A 13,096-nucleotide genomic window follows, 5' to 3' on the forward strand; every position below is an offset into this window, starting at 1 on the left:
GACGATATCCTGGAAACTATCGCCAATTTGGTTGACACCAAATCTAGAACCAGTTTAAATGATATGGTGATTATTTTCAGCTTCTTTTAATAAAGATAAGGATATCATCTTCGTGTAGTTTTCCTGATCCATTTGTTAAGTTATCTTCAAAACAATATCATATAAAATAATATCGGGTAATTGTGTTTAAAACAGTGCCCCACTTATATTTTCGAGATAGTTTTCTAACGCTTAACGAGAAATAACGTTGACAGGAAATTGGAAAAATAAGTAGAAATTCGCACAATCGGTCCTGAAAATTACTAAACCAACTAATACTTTAAGAAGAGTGTGCTGTATGAATTATTAAAACCGATATAATCACGTTACAAGCTTCTTTTCACTTAGCCCGAGTTTTATCTGGCCCTGTCACCATATGGTGATGGTGACAGGGCCAGAGAAAACTCGGGCTACTTTTCACTAAGGGAGATGAATATGACTTCATATGCTAGTTTTAAATATAATCATCCCGCGAGCCTTTTCCCATAATTTAACAACTGAGACCCACGTATTTGTATACGATGTTTTGATGTTGTAGATAAGAACCATATAATATCATACTTGCAGTTTGTTCGCTGCTTCATAACCCATTTGAATCACAGCGATTGATGACGGCATCAAATTAATGGAGAAAGTACATCTCAAAACGTCTCTGATTCAGATTAGCTTTACTTGACCGTTAAAGTTTTGCAAGAATTATCTCCCTTGTATAACTAGCCTTCGTCAGTTCTAAAGGAATTGGACAAAAGTACACGCCTTTTCCGTCACTATTTATATATTCATATCGTTATCTTTTACTAATAGCATTGTATGTGATATAATGATTATATCAATAAATAAACAAATGTTCATGTGAATACATTTATTTTCCATATTTGAATATTTCTATATGAGAGGCAAAACTTCCTATTGGTTTCACAAAACCATGTACATGTATTTGATATTTTAAATTTTAATGTGTCCTCCAAATTTAAAATTTACAATAGTCCACACAATCTGAATTTATCATCCTATTTAAGGGAGAACTTTGATATAAGTCGGTAGACAATAAACAGACATACGACAAGGCGATCGGGGTTCGATCCCCCGATCGGACGTGATAAAGGTGCCCGACCATGTAAGTTTTATCCCAGCACAACGGTTTCCTAACACAGTTAGACTCCTCCTGCATTTCCGGCCTTCAACAAGTGTGATAAGTGGAAGTTACTATAACCAGCTGACGGTACGCAGGTGAATCCACTTAATTTTTCATAATTTTTTTTTATCAATATGAAGTCAAATGCACCTTGTATATCAGATATACATGTCTCTGGTAGAACCATATAGTGACACCGACACATCGGGAACAGAAATGAAAATTAAAGGGGAAAAGCCAGACCATCGACTTTGTTTGAACTCCATTTTTTTCAAAACTTCAAAACTTTCCAAACCTTTCGGACTCGCCGCTCGTGAATCCACTCAATCAAGGGCCCAGCTACGCCCCTGATAACATATTCCATAAGTGTTTAACACTAAAAACGAGATATACATTGTATTAATGTAAATGATCCCATCGCATTTCTGTATCTCTGACAAAGAAGAGTTCTGCTTTATAACGGTAATGTCTTTACATTAAATCAATAAAATCCCATTCTGTTATATTCGTATGTTGTTCCCATTTTTCTGATGTGAGATTTCCATTTTGTTCTCACTCTGGGCAGGTGAATCTACACATTTACGAGTAGAAATTTTTTTCTCACCCTGGACAGGTGTGTCATCAACTTTACCGATGTGAGATTTCCTTTTTTTCTCACCCTGGACAGGTGTGTCATCAACTTTACCGATGTGAGATTTCCTTTTTTTCTCACCCTGGACAGGTGTGTCATCAACTTTACCGATGTGAGATTTACTTTTTTTCTCACCCTGGACAGGTGTGTCATCAACTTTACCGATGTGAGATTTACTTTTTTTCTCACCCTGGACAGGTGTGTCATCAACTTTAACAATGTGATATTTACTTTTTTTCTCACCCAGGACAGGTGTGTCGCCATTATAGTTAGAAACAGAGTGTAATAATCATAATATGGAAAGTTTTTTTTGTTTTTTTTTAACTCCTTATCATCTTTTACATGTTTTATGGTGATATAATTACGATATTATCAATAATATAATGAATTATGATTTTTTTCATGTGAATATAAAAAAGTAACGTCATAGCAATTCCTTCATTAAATATTCCATGTTTCTCCATTAATTTTTTTTTTAAATACACCCCATTCACAAAATATCCAGATAACAAGCCTATCATTACAATAATTATACGAAATTTATCGATAAAACTACCGTATCTATACCTGGGTTTGTAGTCCGAATTATTCTGACATTTTATCGATGCCTGACCGGTATTATATACATGTACATAAATGATGAAACGTCTGAAAAATTGGAACTACTGTTTTGATACATTACTGGGAGTAATATAAATATGCTTCAATGATCTGTAAGTATTTATAACATACCTGTATTGTTTCATGACATACATTATTTACACAGCCGAGTTTCTCCTAAACTACGAATAGTAATTCGCTACAAACCTGGATATTCACAGGGAATTTCGGCCTGACCATATTAGAATTTACTGGTCAGTAAGTTAAATATTACTTTCGTTATAGATGCACAAAAAATGAAGAATAAAACCTGTATGTTGATGTGATTAATAATCTTACAAAAATATAAATAATAGATCATAATGGACGCTTAGACGTAACTGTTCGTGTGTGTGAGAGTGTGTATAGAGTTTTACATTGAAATATTTTAAGTATTTTTTTTAAATGTGAAAATTGAAAAACAACCCGCTCTCTTTCCCTCTCCCATTCAATTTTATACATAAATTATTTTTGAAATTTGATCATGAAACAATTGAGTGTGTTATTTTTACATATGAAATATGCATTGAAAAATACTTTTAACAGGTTAATTTTTATCACTAAATCAAAAATGAAAAGTAGAAATTTCGTTTTTTTTTTTTAAAGTTGGATTCAGACTCTATGTATGTTATGCTGACGAAGCACCTTCAAGGTCAAACGTTCGCCTGATGTATTGTCATCGAATCATGCCACTGTAAACTCCCCGAAGTGCACGTGCGCGTGCCTGTCTTTTGCCACATACGACGATGTAAAATTACTCCGCGCACGTGTACCGAGCTATATAGGGCCTGACGTCTTTACAGCCGTTGTCAGTCTTACACGTGGAGAGGTGAGGATTACGTTCCGGTGTTGGAGAAGAGGAAACAAGATGGGCGTATCAACATGGCTAGCTATCGTGGCGTGTGTCTTTGTGATACAAGGTAAGGAGCTTAACTTTTCTTAATTTTCTTTATTTTTTTATTAGATAAGCTACGAGATAAAATATACTCTGTTTTAGCAAGGGTGAGACTTCATTTTAACCCCTATTTAATAACACTGGTGGTTTGTCAAGCGGTCTCTAAAAAGTTCCTAAATCGTAAACTTGACATAAAGCTAACAGTTTCAAAGTCCAAATATCTTAATAAGAATATGATTATATCATTTACCATGTTAATACCCTCAATTTAAACTAATTGTTATCCAGACTGATAGCAGTGGTAATTTTATTTTCTTATTCTCGTAAATAGTACAGTTCAAAGGTACTTGGGGTCAGGAACTAAAAGTTATAATGGAATTGTCCAATTTTAATTTGTAACATCATTTCTTGTCTATTTATGCACCGATGCAACATTGGAATCGATTATAAAGCGCTTTTTAAAAAAAACACCCGTTTCTGGTTGTTTGTTATAATTAACAACCAGAAACGGCTGGTTTTTGAGAACTTAAATAAGTAAGCTTGTGCATGTTCAACTTGTTCATCAAATTTCTTGGAGATTTTTTTTTTCTCTAGACCCTGTACTTTCAAAATTGTATTAAATATATAATTTATAGCCAGTTTTCAAGACAAACAACGCTAAAACATCGAATATGCGAAGCTTCTATATGATAAATGGTTTATAAAATAAAAATGTATTATCGGTGTGTTCGAAAGTTCCTTTTCTTTATTGTCGGGCATACATTTTGAGATTTGTGCAATATTACTTTTTAAGAGTTTAAACCCTAAGTCTTTTAAAGAGGCTTGCCCGCAGAGAGATCAGAAAAATTGGCTAATAGAAAAAGATTTTTTACACATGACAGATTGTTGGAATTGTTGAGTTTTTCATTTTATTTTCCTTATAAAACGCTGAAAAGTGATATTAAACCTCATTTTTAAATATTATTTATTTAATCGCAACCCGCAATAAGTCTAATTTGATTGACACATCAAAGAAACAAGCACGTGCACGGTGCCGCACAGTGATAACTTCAAAGGCAGCGGCGATTTACAAAGATTTGCCGTTATATTCCATACATTTCCCTCTCAGGTTGAGTTTTATAACGTCAATTAAATACATATTCTGTAATTGTTTTCAAGAAATAAAGTCTGATAGCCTCTAATTCTGTCACATAGAAACGTGTACTGAATATTATTTAGTGATCGGAGATGTGCCGTTTACCGGTCCGTCTGCGGGTAAGCCTCTTTAACAAGATTCGGTTGTAAGTTTTAACTAAAAATGACGCAACTAATATTAACCTAAAAATAAATCTTTTCATACATTTATAACTAAGTAATGTCAAGTGTTCATAGTCGCACATTTTTTTAATTCTTTATTTGGACAACTACACTGTAAACAAATTGCCACTGTCTAATCAACATATGAACATTTTGATATCGCAATTTACGCATACGTTAGCTCGTATAAATTATATCTGTACCAGTGGTCTAGGAAGTTGGAAAATTTAGGGAGCAAGATTCTTTCTTTTCATGCATGTGTTACAATTGTTTTCTTTATTCATTGTATATGCGTGATAGACTTTATTTCGGAAGTGCATTATTTTTAATCGTTTTTTTTTTGTTTTTGTTTTTTTTGTTTTTCGAGAAATAAAAACTACACGTTTTGAAAATAATATTAATCGCTTGTAATAGATGTGATATACAATATCACAATTGTTTCACCGTAATTAAAAAAATAAGTGAAAATACAATAATTATAGCAATGTAACAAATACGAAATGTTAAGATGTGTATTGATCTACTTCTAAAATCAAAACCAGTTGAACACAACCCTTTGCAAATTTGGAAGAAAGGATGAACATGTTGCATAGAAAAAAAAACGATATTGGAAATATTTCATAAGGCGTTTTTATATTAAATTACCTAGATATTTATTTAAACCTAATAATTTTTCCTTTAATATTTTATGGGGTTTTATTTTTCCAATTCAAGCTCTTGCAGGTCCGAGAATTGATATACGTAGTACAATGTGGTAACGTTACATGTTTCTGTATGAACATAGATTTTCTTTTCAGAGTTCTGAACACCGCTACATATGAATAACCATACGAAATAATTGGAATTCGTGTTGTGATGCGTCTAAGTTGGGAGTTACTTCCCCTTTACCGTGTGCGCAAGGATCATTGCCCCCACCACCAACTTATTACTGATTAACCGTGGGGGCCTCTGAGCATCCTTTCAGATGTATAAATTGCCTTCATATGTCAAGATCAGGAGTTTGTGGTAGTTGTACCCCCAATATAAATGTGACAGAATTCAATCGGTTTTAAATTAAAGGCATTACCTTTGTTGTTTGTACATTTGTCCAGAATCCGTCGCTGGTTTTATGATTTTGCCTCCATACCCATCAGAGAAGCGAGGGCATCTTTCAAAAAACTTTCTACTATTCTCTTTATTTCCTCTAAAAATGATTACATAAACAGAATATTTAAAGTACAAACAACATTTAGAAGAGGACAATATAAATGTAGTTATTTTAAAAGTGAAAAAACGCTTTGGATAATTATTTGTAATAGCTTAACCCCCATAAATGAACGAACTATCCTACTTAATGTTTTTAATCTTATAGACTCCTTTTGGAGGTGAAATGTCAGACCTGTCTTTTATAAACTGGAATCAACTGAGAGATAAACATATCATGGCTGTAAAGACTTACAATAGCAATTTAACTTTTGAAATATTCCATTAGAAGATTCGTCTCTTCTGCTTTCCAACAGAATATATTAAATCTTGCTTTGATGAATGTTTGCTTATTAACAGGTAAATGGTAAAATTAAGTTGATTTTAGTGATTTGGCTATTTTTAGTAAGAAAACTATACCCAACCTGTAAATACGAATGTTCATATTTACATTATTCGGCAAACTAACAAAATATTTTGTAGCACGCGAGGTCTGAAAGTATATTGTGGCGTTGATAATAGAATATTATTTTGAAAAAATCGACATTTCACATTTGTGCTTATTCAATGACCTGAAATGTGAAACAGCATTTATCTTGCAATTACGTTCCCAAATATGTAGATGGGGCAAAATTACGATGCAACAGAGGCGAGTCGTCTGTCGTTATGCCAATATTTTACATTTCAGAAAGTGCAGGGTTCGAACGCCAGAGGATCACCGCGATTGCGAAGATGGTAGGACGAAGATTGGCGAAGAAACAAAATCGTGTCGTGCCCTCGGTCAACCCGACAATGTGGACACCATCACCAACCTCGTACCCTACACACAACCCCACCGTTTACCCTACACACAACCCTACCGTTAACCCTACACACAACCCTACCGTTAACCCTACACACAACCCTACCGTTAACCCTACACACAACCCCACCGTTAACCCTTCCACTCCCCACCCCATCAACTTCTACCAACACTGGGTGGACTGTCCCGTAATGGAGAGCATCCTCGAAGAATACTTCCACGGATTTCCCAACATCCTGATGCCAAAGGGTAATATTCATTTACATTCGTAGATAGAATAAGTGTATAGTATAAATCATTTTAAATGTTACCAGCGATATCAAAAATGAATTGCTTGCACTTACCCGAAATACAACCTGTACAATTAATTCCCCATGTACCGTGCTATTCCTGTTCTCTATCATTGCTATGTATGCACACGACTGGTTTTTTTTTAATTACACGACTCTTGATATTTTGAATTTGCTATTTTGAATTACACGACTGATTTTTTTGAATTACACGACTCTGCTATTTTGAATTTGCTATTTTGAATTACAAGACTGATTTTTTTGAATTACACGACTCTGCTATTTTGAATTACACGACTCTGCTATTTTGAATTACACGACTCTGCTATTTTGAATTACACGACTCTACTATTTTGAATTACACGACTCTATTTTGAATTACACGACTCTATTTTGAATTACACGACTCTATTTTGAATTACACGACTCTGCTATTTTGAATTACACGACTCTATTTTGAATTACACGACTCTACTATTTTGAATTACACGACTCTATTTTGAATTACACGACTCTGCTATTTTGAATTACACGACTCTGCTATTTTGAATTTGCTATTTTGAATTACACGACTCTGCTATATTGAACAAAATTATCGACTAATTACATATTTAACATGCATGATATATCAAGTATATTAACCATTTATTTTTAGATAACATGCACATTTCGCCCGATGAGGTCGGACATGTGCTGAACAGGTCGATGTCCGCGTTTGATTACCTGAAGAACGTCAGAGTTGCTTTAGATCTGATGGTTGGGGACATGGCCCACCTCGTCCTAGACAAGCGTGTCAACTGTACCTCCACCATGTATCAGAGGGTGTTCGTCTGTACGTTAAAATTTGTAATTTTATTGAATCATGTAATGTGATATCAGTCATCAAAATACAATTTCTGATTACCATAACAATCCTACAATATTAATATTTTATAAGTTAAACATTTCCCGCCATTAAGCAGTCTGAGGAGCGGATATTTTTCCCGTAAAATATGTTGCTGAATTTCAGCAACGTTTATCGGTGATTTGACAGCTTTGGAAAAATATACCTTCAGTTTATTTCATCAGAGGACATATTCTAAATGATGCACTTTTATAATTTTGTATAATTTGTTTTGATTAACACATTAATGTCAAATTTTGTTTTACCCAAGTCAGCTGTCGTAACTACGCCCAGAGACATATATACAGTATATATGTCTCTGCTTCGCCGTCGTATTTAGGCTACCCGTGTCTTAATTTCAGATTATATGAGGAAACGGTTGGACACGATGATGGCGTCACATGACTCTTCACTGAAAAGCCGTATCGAACAACTACTTCACCGATACTTTCCAAACAAGCCGGAGATTCTCGGCATGGCGACAGAACTAGTGTGGGGAGTCCATTACGTCATCCACGAGTCCTTTATAGAAATCTTGATGGAAGAAGAGTTCAAAAGTAAGGCCGTTAACTCTTGTTTTATGTAGATTACTGCCATCGTAAAAAATGGATACTCCCGTTCGAGATCCCCGGGAAACCGTTCGAACGTCCTCGTAAAAATAGAAAATTTGATATTCATTTTGTGGCATTTTGAAGCGATGCTTATGACTTAAACATTTTAAACTAACATCTAGGTAACGTCTCCTACATGAGCAGTGTTTTAGAAATAAGTGTTGGAATGGTTTTCGGATGATCTCTAACGGAAGGTGAATACCTTTCTGCGTATAGTAAACCAATGTTGTCTGTTGTTGTCCATTAAATGATTAGAGATCAGGACATTATTAACCTTTGTATACGCCCGTCAAACAACGGTCGTATTATGATATACATAACGCTGTCCGTCCGTCCGTGAACTTGTCCTCGTTAGCACTCTAGCCTTTATCTGTCAACGGATTTTTATGAAACTTCCGAAAATATTCTATGGCACAATAGCTCAAGCGAGTTTGTAACTAAGTTCGCGGTTATTTTTGAGCAGTTATGCCTCTTCATATTGCCAGTTATGGGCATAGTGTAGAAAATGCAAAAAGTTTTCTATTCAATTTCTCAAGATTTTGCACAATAGAATTAGAAGCAATTGTATTTTAACATATTACGGGTTTTGGGCTCGTGTTTCACGGCATGTGTGATTGCTCGGGTAAAGCTCATTCATTAACAATTCTTTGTTAGCACTCTCTTACCTTTATTTATCAAAAGATTTTAATGCTACAAATATTCTATACCACACTAGCTTGAACGCGTTCGTGAAACTGATTTTTGTGATTATTTTCACCAGAGTTATGCCCCTTTTATTGCCAAATATGGGCATTGTGTAGAAAATGCAAGAAGTTTTCTATTTCTTATTAAATTTCTAAGATTTTGTTCACTACAAGATGCAATTATGTTCTTCCTATATTATGGAATGGTATTTTAATGGAAAATGCACACGTACATACCAACACCCCTGCAGTCTCTCGAAATTGCTACTATAACAAAATGTGAAATAGTCTGTTTATGTAAGACGGAACAATGACTATTATAAACATTCTGTAACAAACACGTCTCTAGTTAAATGCTGAACACATTTTCAGGTCTTGGTTGGTTCCTGCGAGGCTACAGATGGAAAATGACGTCCTTTATGGAGCGATACCACCGCGGCGAATTCACAACCATCAATGACGTCATCTTAATGATGCAAAACGATTTCTTCAACACAGAAATGACCATGTACCCCGACGCCTTCCGCTGTACATCTCCCAAAAAATTTATCCAGATGCATCGGCGGGCTGCTAATTGGACTGCAACATAGTAAGTGCATACAGGAACTAAGCGAGCAGACATAACTCTCGTGTATAAAATCACTATTTATCTTGTACGCGAATTGTGATTTGAGCGCCACTTTTACTCTAGTTATCGTTCTTGATAGTCGCACGAAGAAAAGTATTTTTTTGTAGAATTGTTCATAGATATATTGTAAGTATATAAAACTTTTACGTATTATCGGTTTTTAGTTCGAATGCTGATCGAGTGACGTTGCGAATATCGCATCATTAGTTTCACTTAAGCGACCGTGGTTCGATATCCCGATATGACGGTGCATTGTATGTGGTAAGGTATGGGGGTTACTGCCAGACCACGTCACAGATTTCCTAGGTACTCCGTAACATCATTATCGCTTCCACCCATCCTAAAAAGGCTGAATGATACAAGAACATTTTATGAAAACGAAATAAATCTTTTTGGAATGTTTGTTGCTGAAATTGACTTTCTCTCTTTCCAGTTATTGGCAGGCCCAGAAGTCCGGCCTGGCTGTTGCTTTCCTCACAAATCACCTTCAGGAAGCTTTCTCTAAAAATCCTTCAACTGCTACCCTCGACCCCATGGTTATTGACGACGTTATCCAGAAAATCACGCATGTCATCTTTCAGTACATAAACAACACAATGGGGGAACTGGCTCGATACGAGGGATACCTGGCGTCGGCGACATTGTCTCCCCCAACCTTCATGGCGAACAATTTGAGTAAGTCCGCTAGATTTGTTTGGATGGTTTTAATACGTCATGTATACTAGGATATCGGTATGTTATGTATGTCGTGTAAATAGAGGTTCCCCAACGAGTGGAGATTGTTTATCATTTTTATCCAACTCGAGTTAGTTAATTTTCTAATTTTGAAAAGACACAGCTTTAGCGAGTGTCTTTTCAGAATTAGAAAATTAACTAACGAGAGTTGGATAAAAATAATAAACAATCGTCACGAGTAGGGGAACTTGTTTATCCCATAACTTCTTTACTGACAAATGTAAGCATGTCAAGTTCAAATTCTCCCAACGTAGCAACTAAATTCCGTGAACCAAATCACTACGGGACAAAATATAGGTCGTTATGAACGAAAGCTTATCATCTATTTTAGATGCAAGACTCGTATCTTCTGTACTATATTTGTAAATGATATTATTTTATAAAACGAAATTTAAGTTTGAAAGTCCTTGTATCTGTGTAATTTATAAAAAGGTAACTTGTTTAAATAACTCCGCTCGAAATATTCGAAGACGACACCGTCATCGCGAAGTCGAACGTCACCGCTGAATATTAGACTAATCATTATCAGATTCAATTATCGGTCCTTACCTGGATTTCGTAGGTATGCTATTACTAGATATTGTGATGTTAAATGTTCATTCTGAGATTAATTAATTCAAGACATCGTGCATTTCAACAAATATTTCGGAAACCGAGCTGGAGTGTTGAGCAATTTTTGAGTCAGTTTTGGTTCGCTACTTGTAGGCCTATAATCGATGCAATATCTCGCTTCCGTGCGTCGTCTATTTTACCATCTCGTTCGACACAAACCCCAGATTAATCGACATTTCCATGAGGACACCCCTCTCACCCAGTTATGCTTATGTTGAGCACTGAAAAATCCACAAAACGTGTCCATGCTGATCTTTTAAAGACAGGCGGTAAAAAAAGAAGATAAGTGAGAGTAGTAAAAATAGTCCGTGGTCAAAGGCCAGAGGTTAGCCAATCAGATTCCTTGGAGGTCACAAATGACCAATCGGAGGCTTAGAAAGTGGTTACACACTGCAGTGTGTAAACAAAAATAATAACACACTGCTACGCATTTTATCACGTGCCATATCAGTTGTGAAACAAGCGTGGTTATGGGATAAAAAATATTTACAAATGTCTATCGTTGTAAGTAAGCACGAAACGCAAATAAATTAAATATTTATTGCATCCTATTTCTGCTGCAGCCGGGCCTCAGTGGAATATGACTATGGTGCTCTTCAACCGGATGTTTGGAAACTCGCCCACCCAGTTCCCTCCAGTGAATCCAAGTAATGGTACGTTTTTACATTTCAATCTTTTGTGTCCTAATCTTTATGTACCACAGGAAACCCTATTTTTCAATTGAATATAATAAATGGAACAATAATACATTTTTCGTATGTGTAAACATCAGGGTTATCTCCCCTCCAACTGCGGACGGATTCACATGGTCGGTTTTTATTTTATATAGGTCCCGGATTAACCCCACAAGAAATTATGAAGCATCTTCGGAGCGACATCGATAATCTCAAGAAGTATGTAAACACAGTTTATAAATTTTAAAGTATGACTTTTACATAATGTAAGGCCACGATACATCGTAAATGTCCCCTCTCAAAAGTTCTGAAGTTTAATGATTGATGAATCAACAGGGACGGACCATTTGATTCTGATAATCGGTTGTGTGGAGCATATCTTTATATTTGGAAATATTTTACATTTCTTGGTTTTACCATTATAGTATAGGCCTATAATAGACATTAAGATTCATTTATTTCTGGTCTAACTTATGGTAAAACGATAATACATTAACATATATCGTATACATATATTTGGGTGTTCAGAACAGCATATACTATAGTTTTTGTTTTTTTATTCTCACAGAACAGATTTTGTCATTACATTTGATAAACTTGCATAAATTTCTTAGTATTCTTATACTTCCAACAGTTCACAACAGAATATTTCAAAATATTAACTTTAACAGTAGAATTTACCAATTAAATTTCTTTGTATTTTAAATTCACAACAAAGTTGAATACGAAAGTAACGATGATTTTTTTTTTGTAGAATCCAAACGAAGATCCCAACAGCTTGTACGTCCAGTGAAGGATTCAGCATGATAAATCCGACCCTGGCCACTATGATCCTGGAGAAAGAGAATCTGATGGCTCTCATCAACGCCCCGCACACTTATGGTGGATACTAATGGCTTACTGGGATTTGTTAATTCTTGTTGTATAACGAAGTTGAGTTTCGTTTACTTTTGACAATTGTTTCTTGTTACATTTATGCATAATAAAATTTTAACGCAATATCACGATTTTGTCATTTTCAGACATTTCTTCCAACAGCAAGTTACCTCCCTTTAAACGGATTTGTTCAAGGTATTTCACACTCGATTTGTTTTCGAGACATGTTCACATAATAAACCCGTAATTCTTCAGAATTATCTGTAGTTAAGGGGAGATAACTTGCCTGTTGACGATTACAGCTAAAGCGGTTTGGTCCTACAGAAAGTTTGATTCTTTCATAACGACTTAAAAACAAGTTACTCAAGTCAGCAGATGGCTGTACTCCAACAATGTTAGAGGTTTTACACGGCGAGATACTTTTGACAGGCGCCGTGTAACCTCTAACTGCCCATAGCTGATTTTCCCGATGCTGACGATGAAAT

At 35.2% G+C, this 13,096-nt stretch overlaps 1 protein-coding gene across 2 annotated transcripts; it reads left to right on the forward strand.

Moving 5' to 3' along the window:
• Positions 1-3,124: 3,124 nt before the first annotated feature.
• LOC117322464 lies at positions 3,125-12,734 on the forward strand. 2 transcript variants are annotated; one of them, XM_033877392.1, is made up of 9 exons: positions 3,125-3,364; positions 6,506-6,868; positions 7,565-7,741; positions 8,155-8,349; positions 9,459-9,675; positions 10,148-10,389; positions 11,625-11,714; positions 11,891-11,954; positions 12,490-12,734. In XM_033877392.1, the coding sequence occupies exons 1-9, from the start codon at positions 3,313-3,315 to the stop codon at positions 12,626-12,628; spliced, it is 1,539 nt and encodes a 512-aa protein (XP_033733283.1). In that variant the 5' UTR covers positions 3,125-3,312; the 3' UTR covers positions 12,629-12,734. The 2 variants fall into 2 exon arrangements, with proteins under 2 accessions (XP_033733283.1, XP_033733284.1); XM_033877393.1 differs by lacking the exon at positions 11,891-11,954.
• The last annotated feature ends 362 nt before the right edge of the window (positions 12,735-13,096 follow it).

The sequence above is a fragment of the Pecten maximus genome, chromosome 2 (assembly GCF_902652985.1).
Source record: "Pecten maximus chromosome 2, xPecMax1.1, whole genome shotgun sequence".
Classification (NCBI taxonomy): Eukaryota; Metazoa; Mollusca; class Bivalvia; order Pectinida; family Pectinidae; genus Pecten; species Pecten maximus.

Excerpts from the sequence above, each read along its gene's own strand:
- LOC117322464 (XM_033877392.1), top strand. The coding sequence starts at position 3,313 with ATGGGCGTATCAACATGGCTAGCTATCGTGGCGTGTGTCTTTGTGATA. Across the intron at positions 8,350-9,458 it reads GATGGAAGAAGAGTTCAAAA|GTCTTGGTTGGTTCCTGCGA; the intron begins GTAAGGCCGTTA and ends ACACATTTTCAG. Across the intron at positions 9,676-10,147 it reads GCTAATTGGACTGCAACATA|TTATTGGCAGGCCCAGAAGT; the intron begins GTAAGTGCATAC and ends CTCTCTTTCCAG.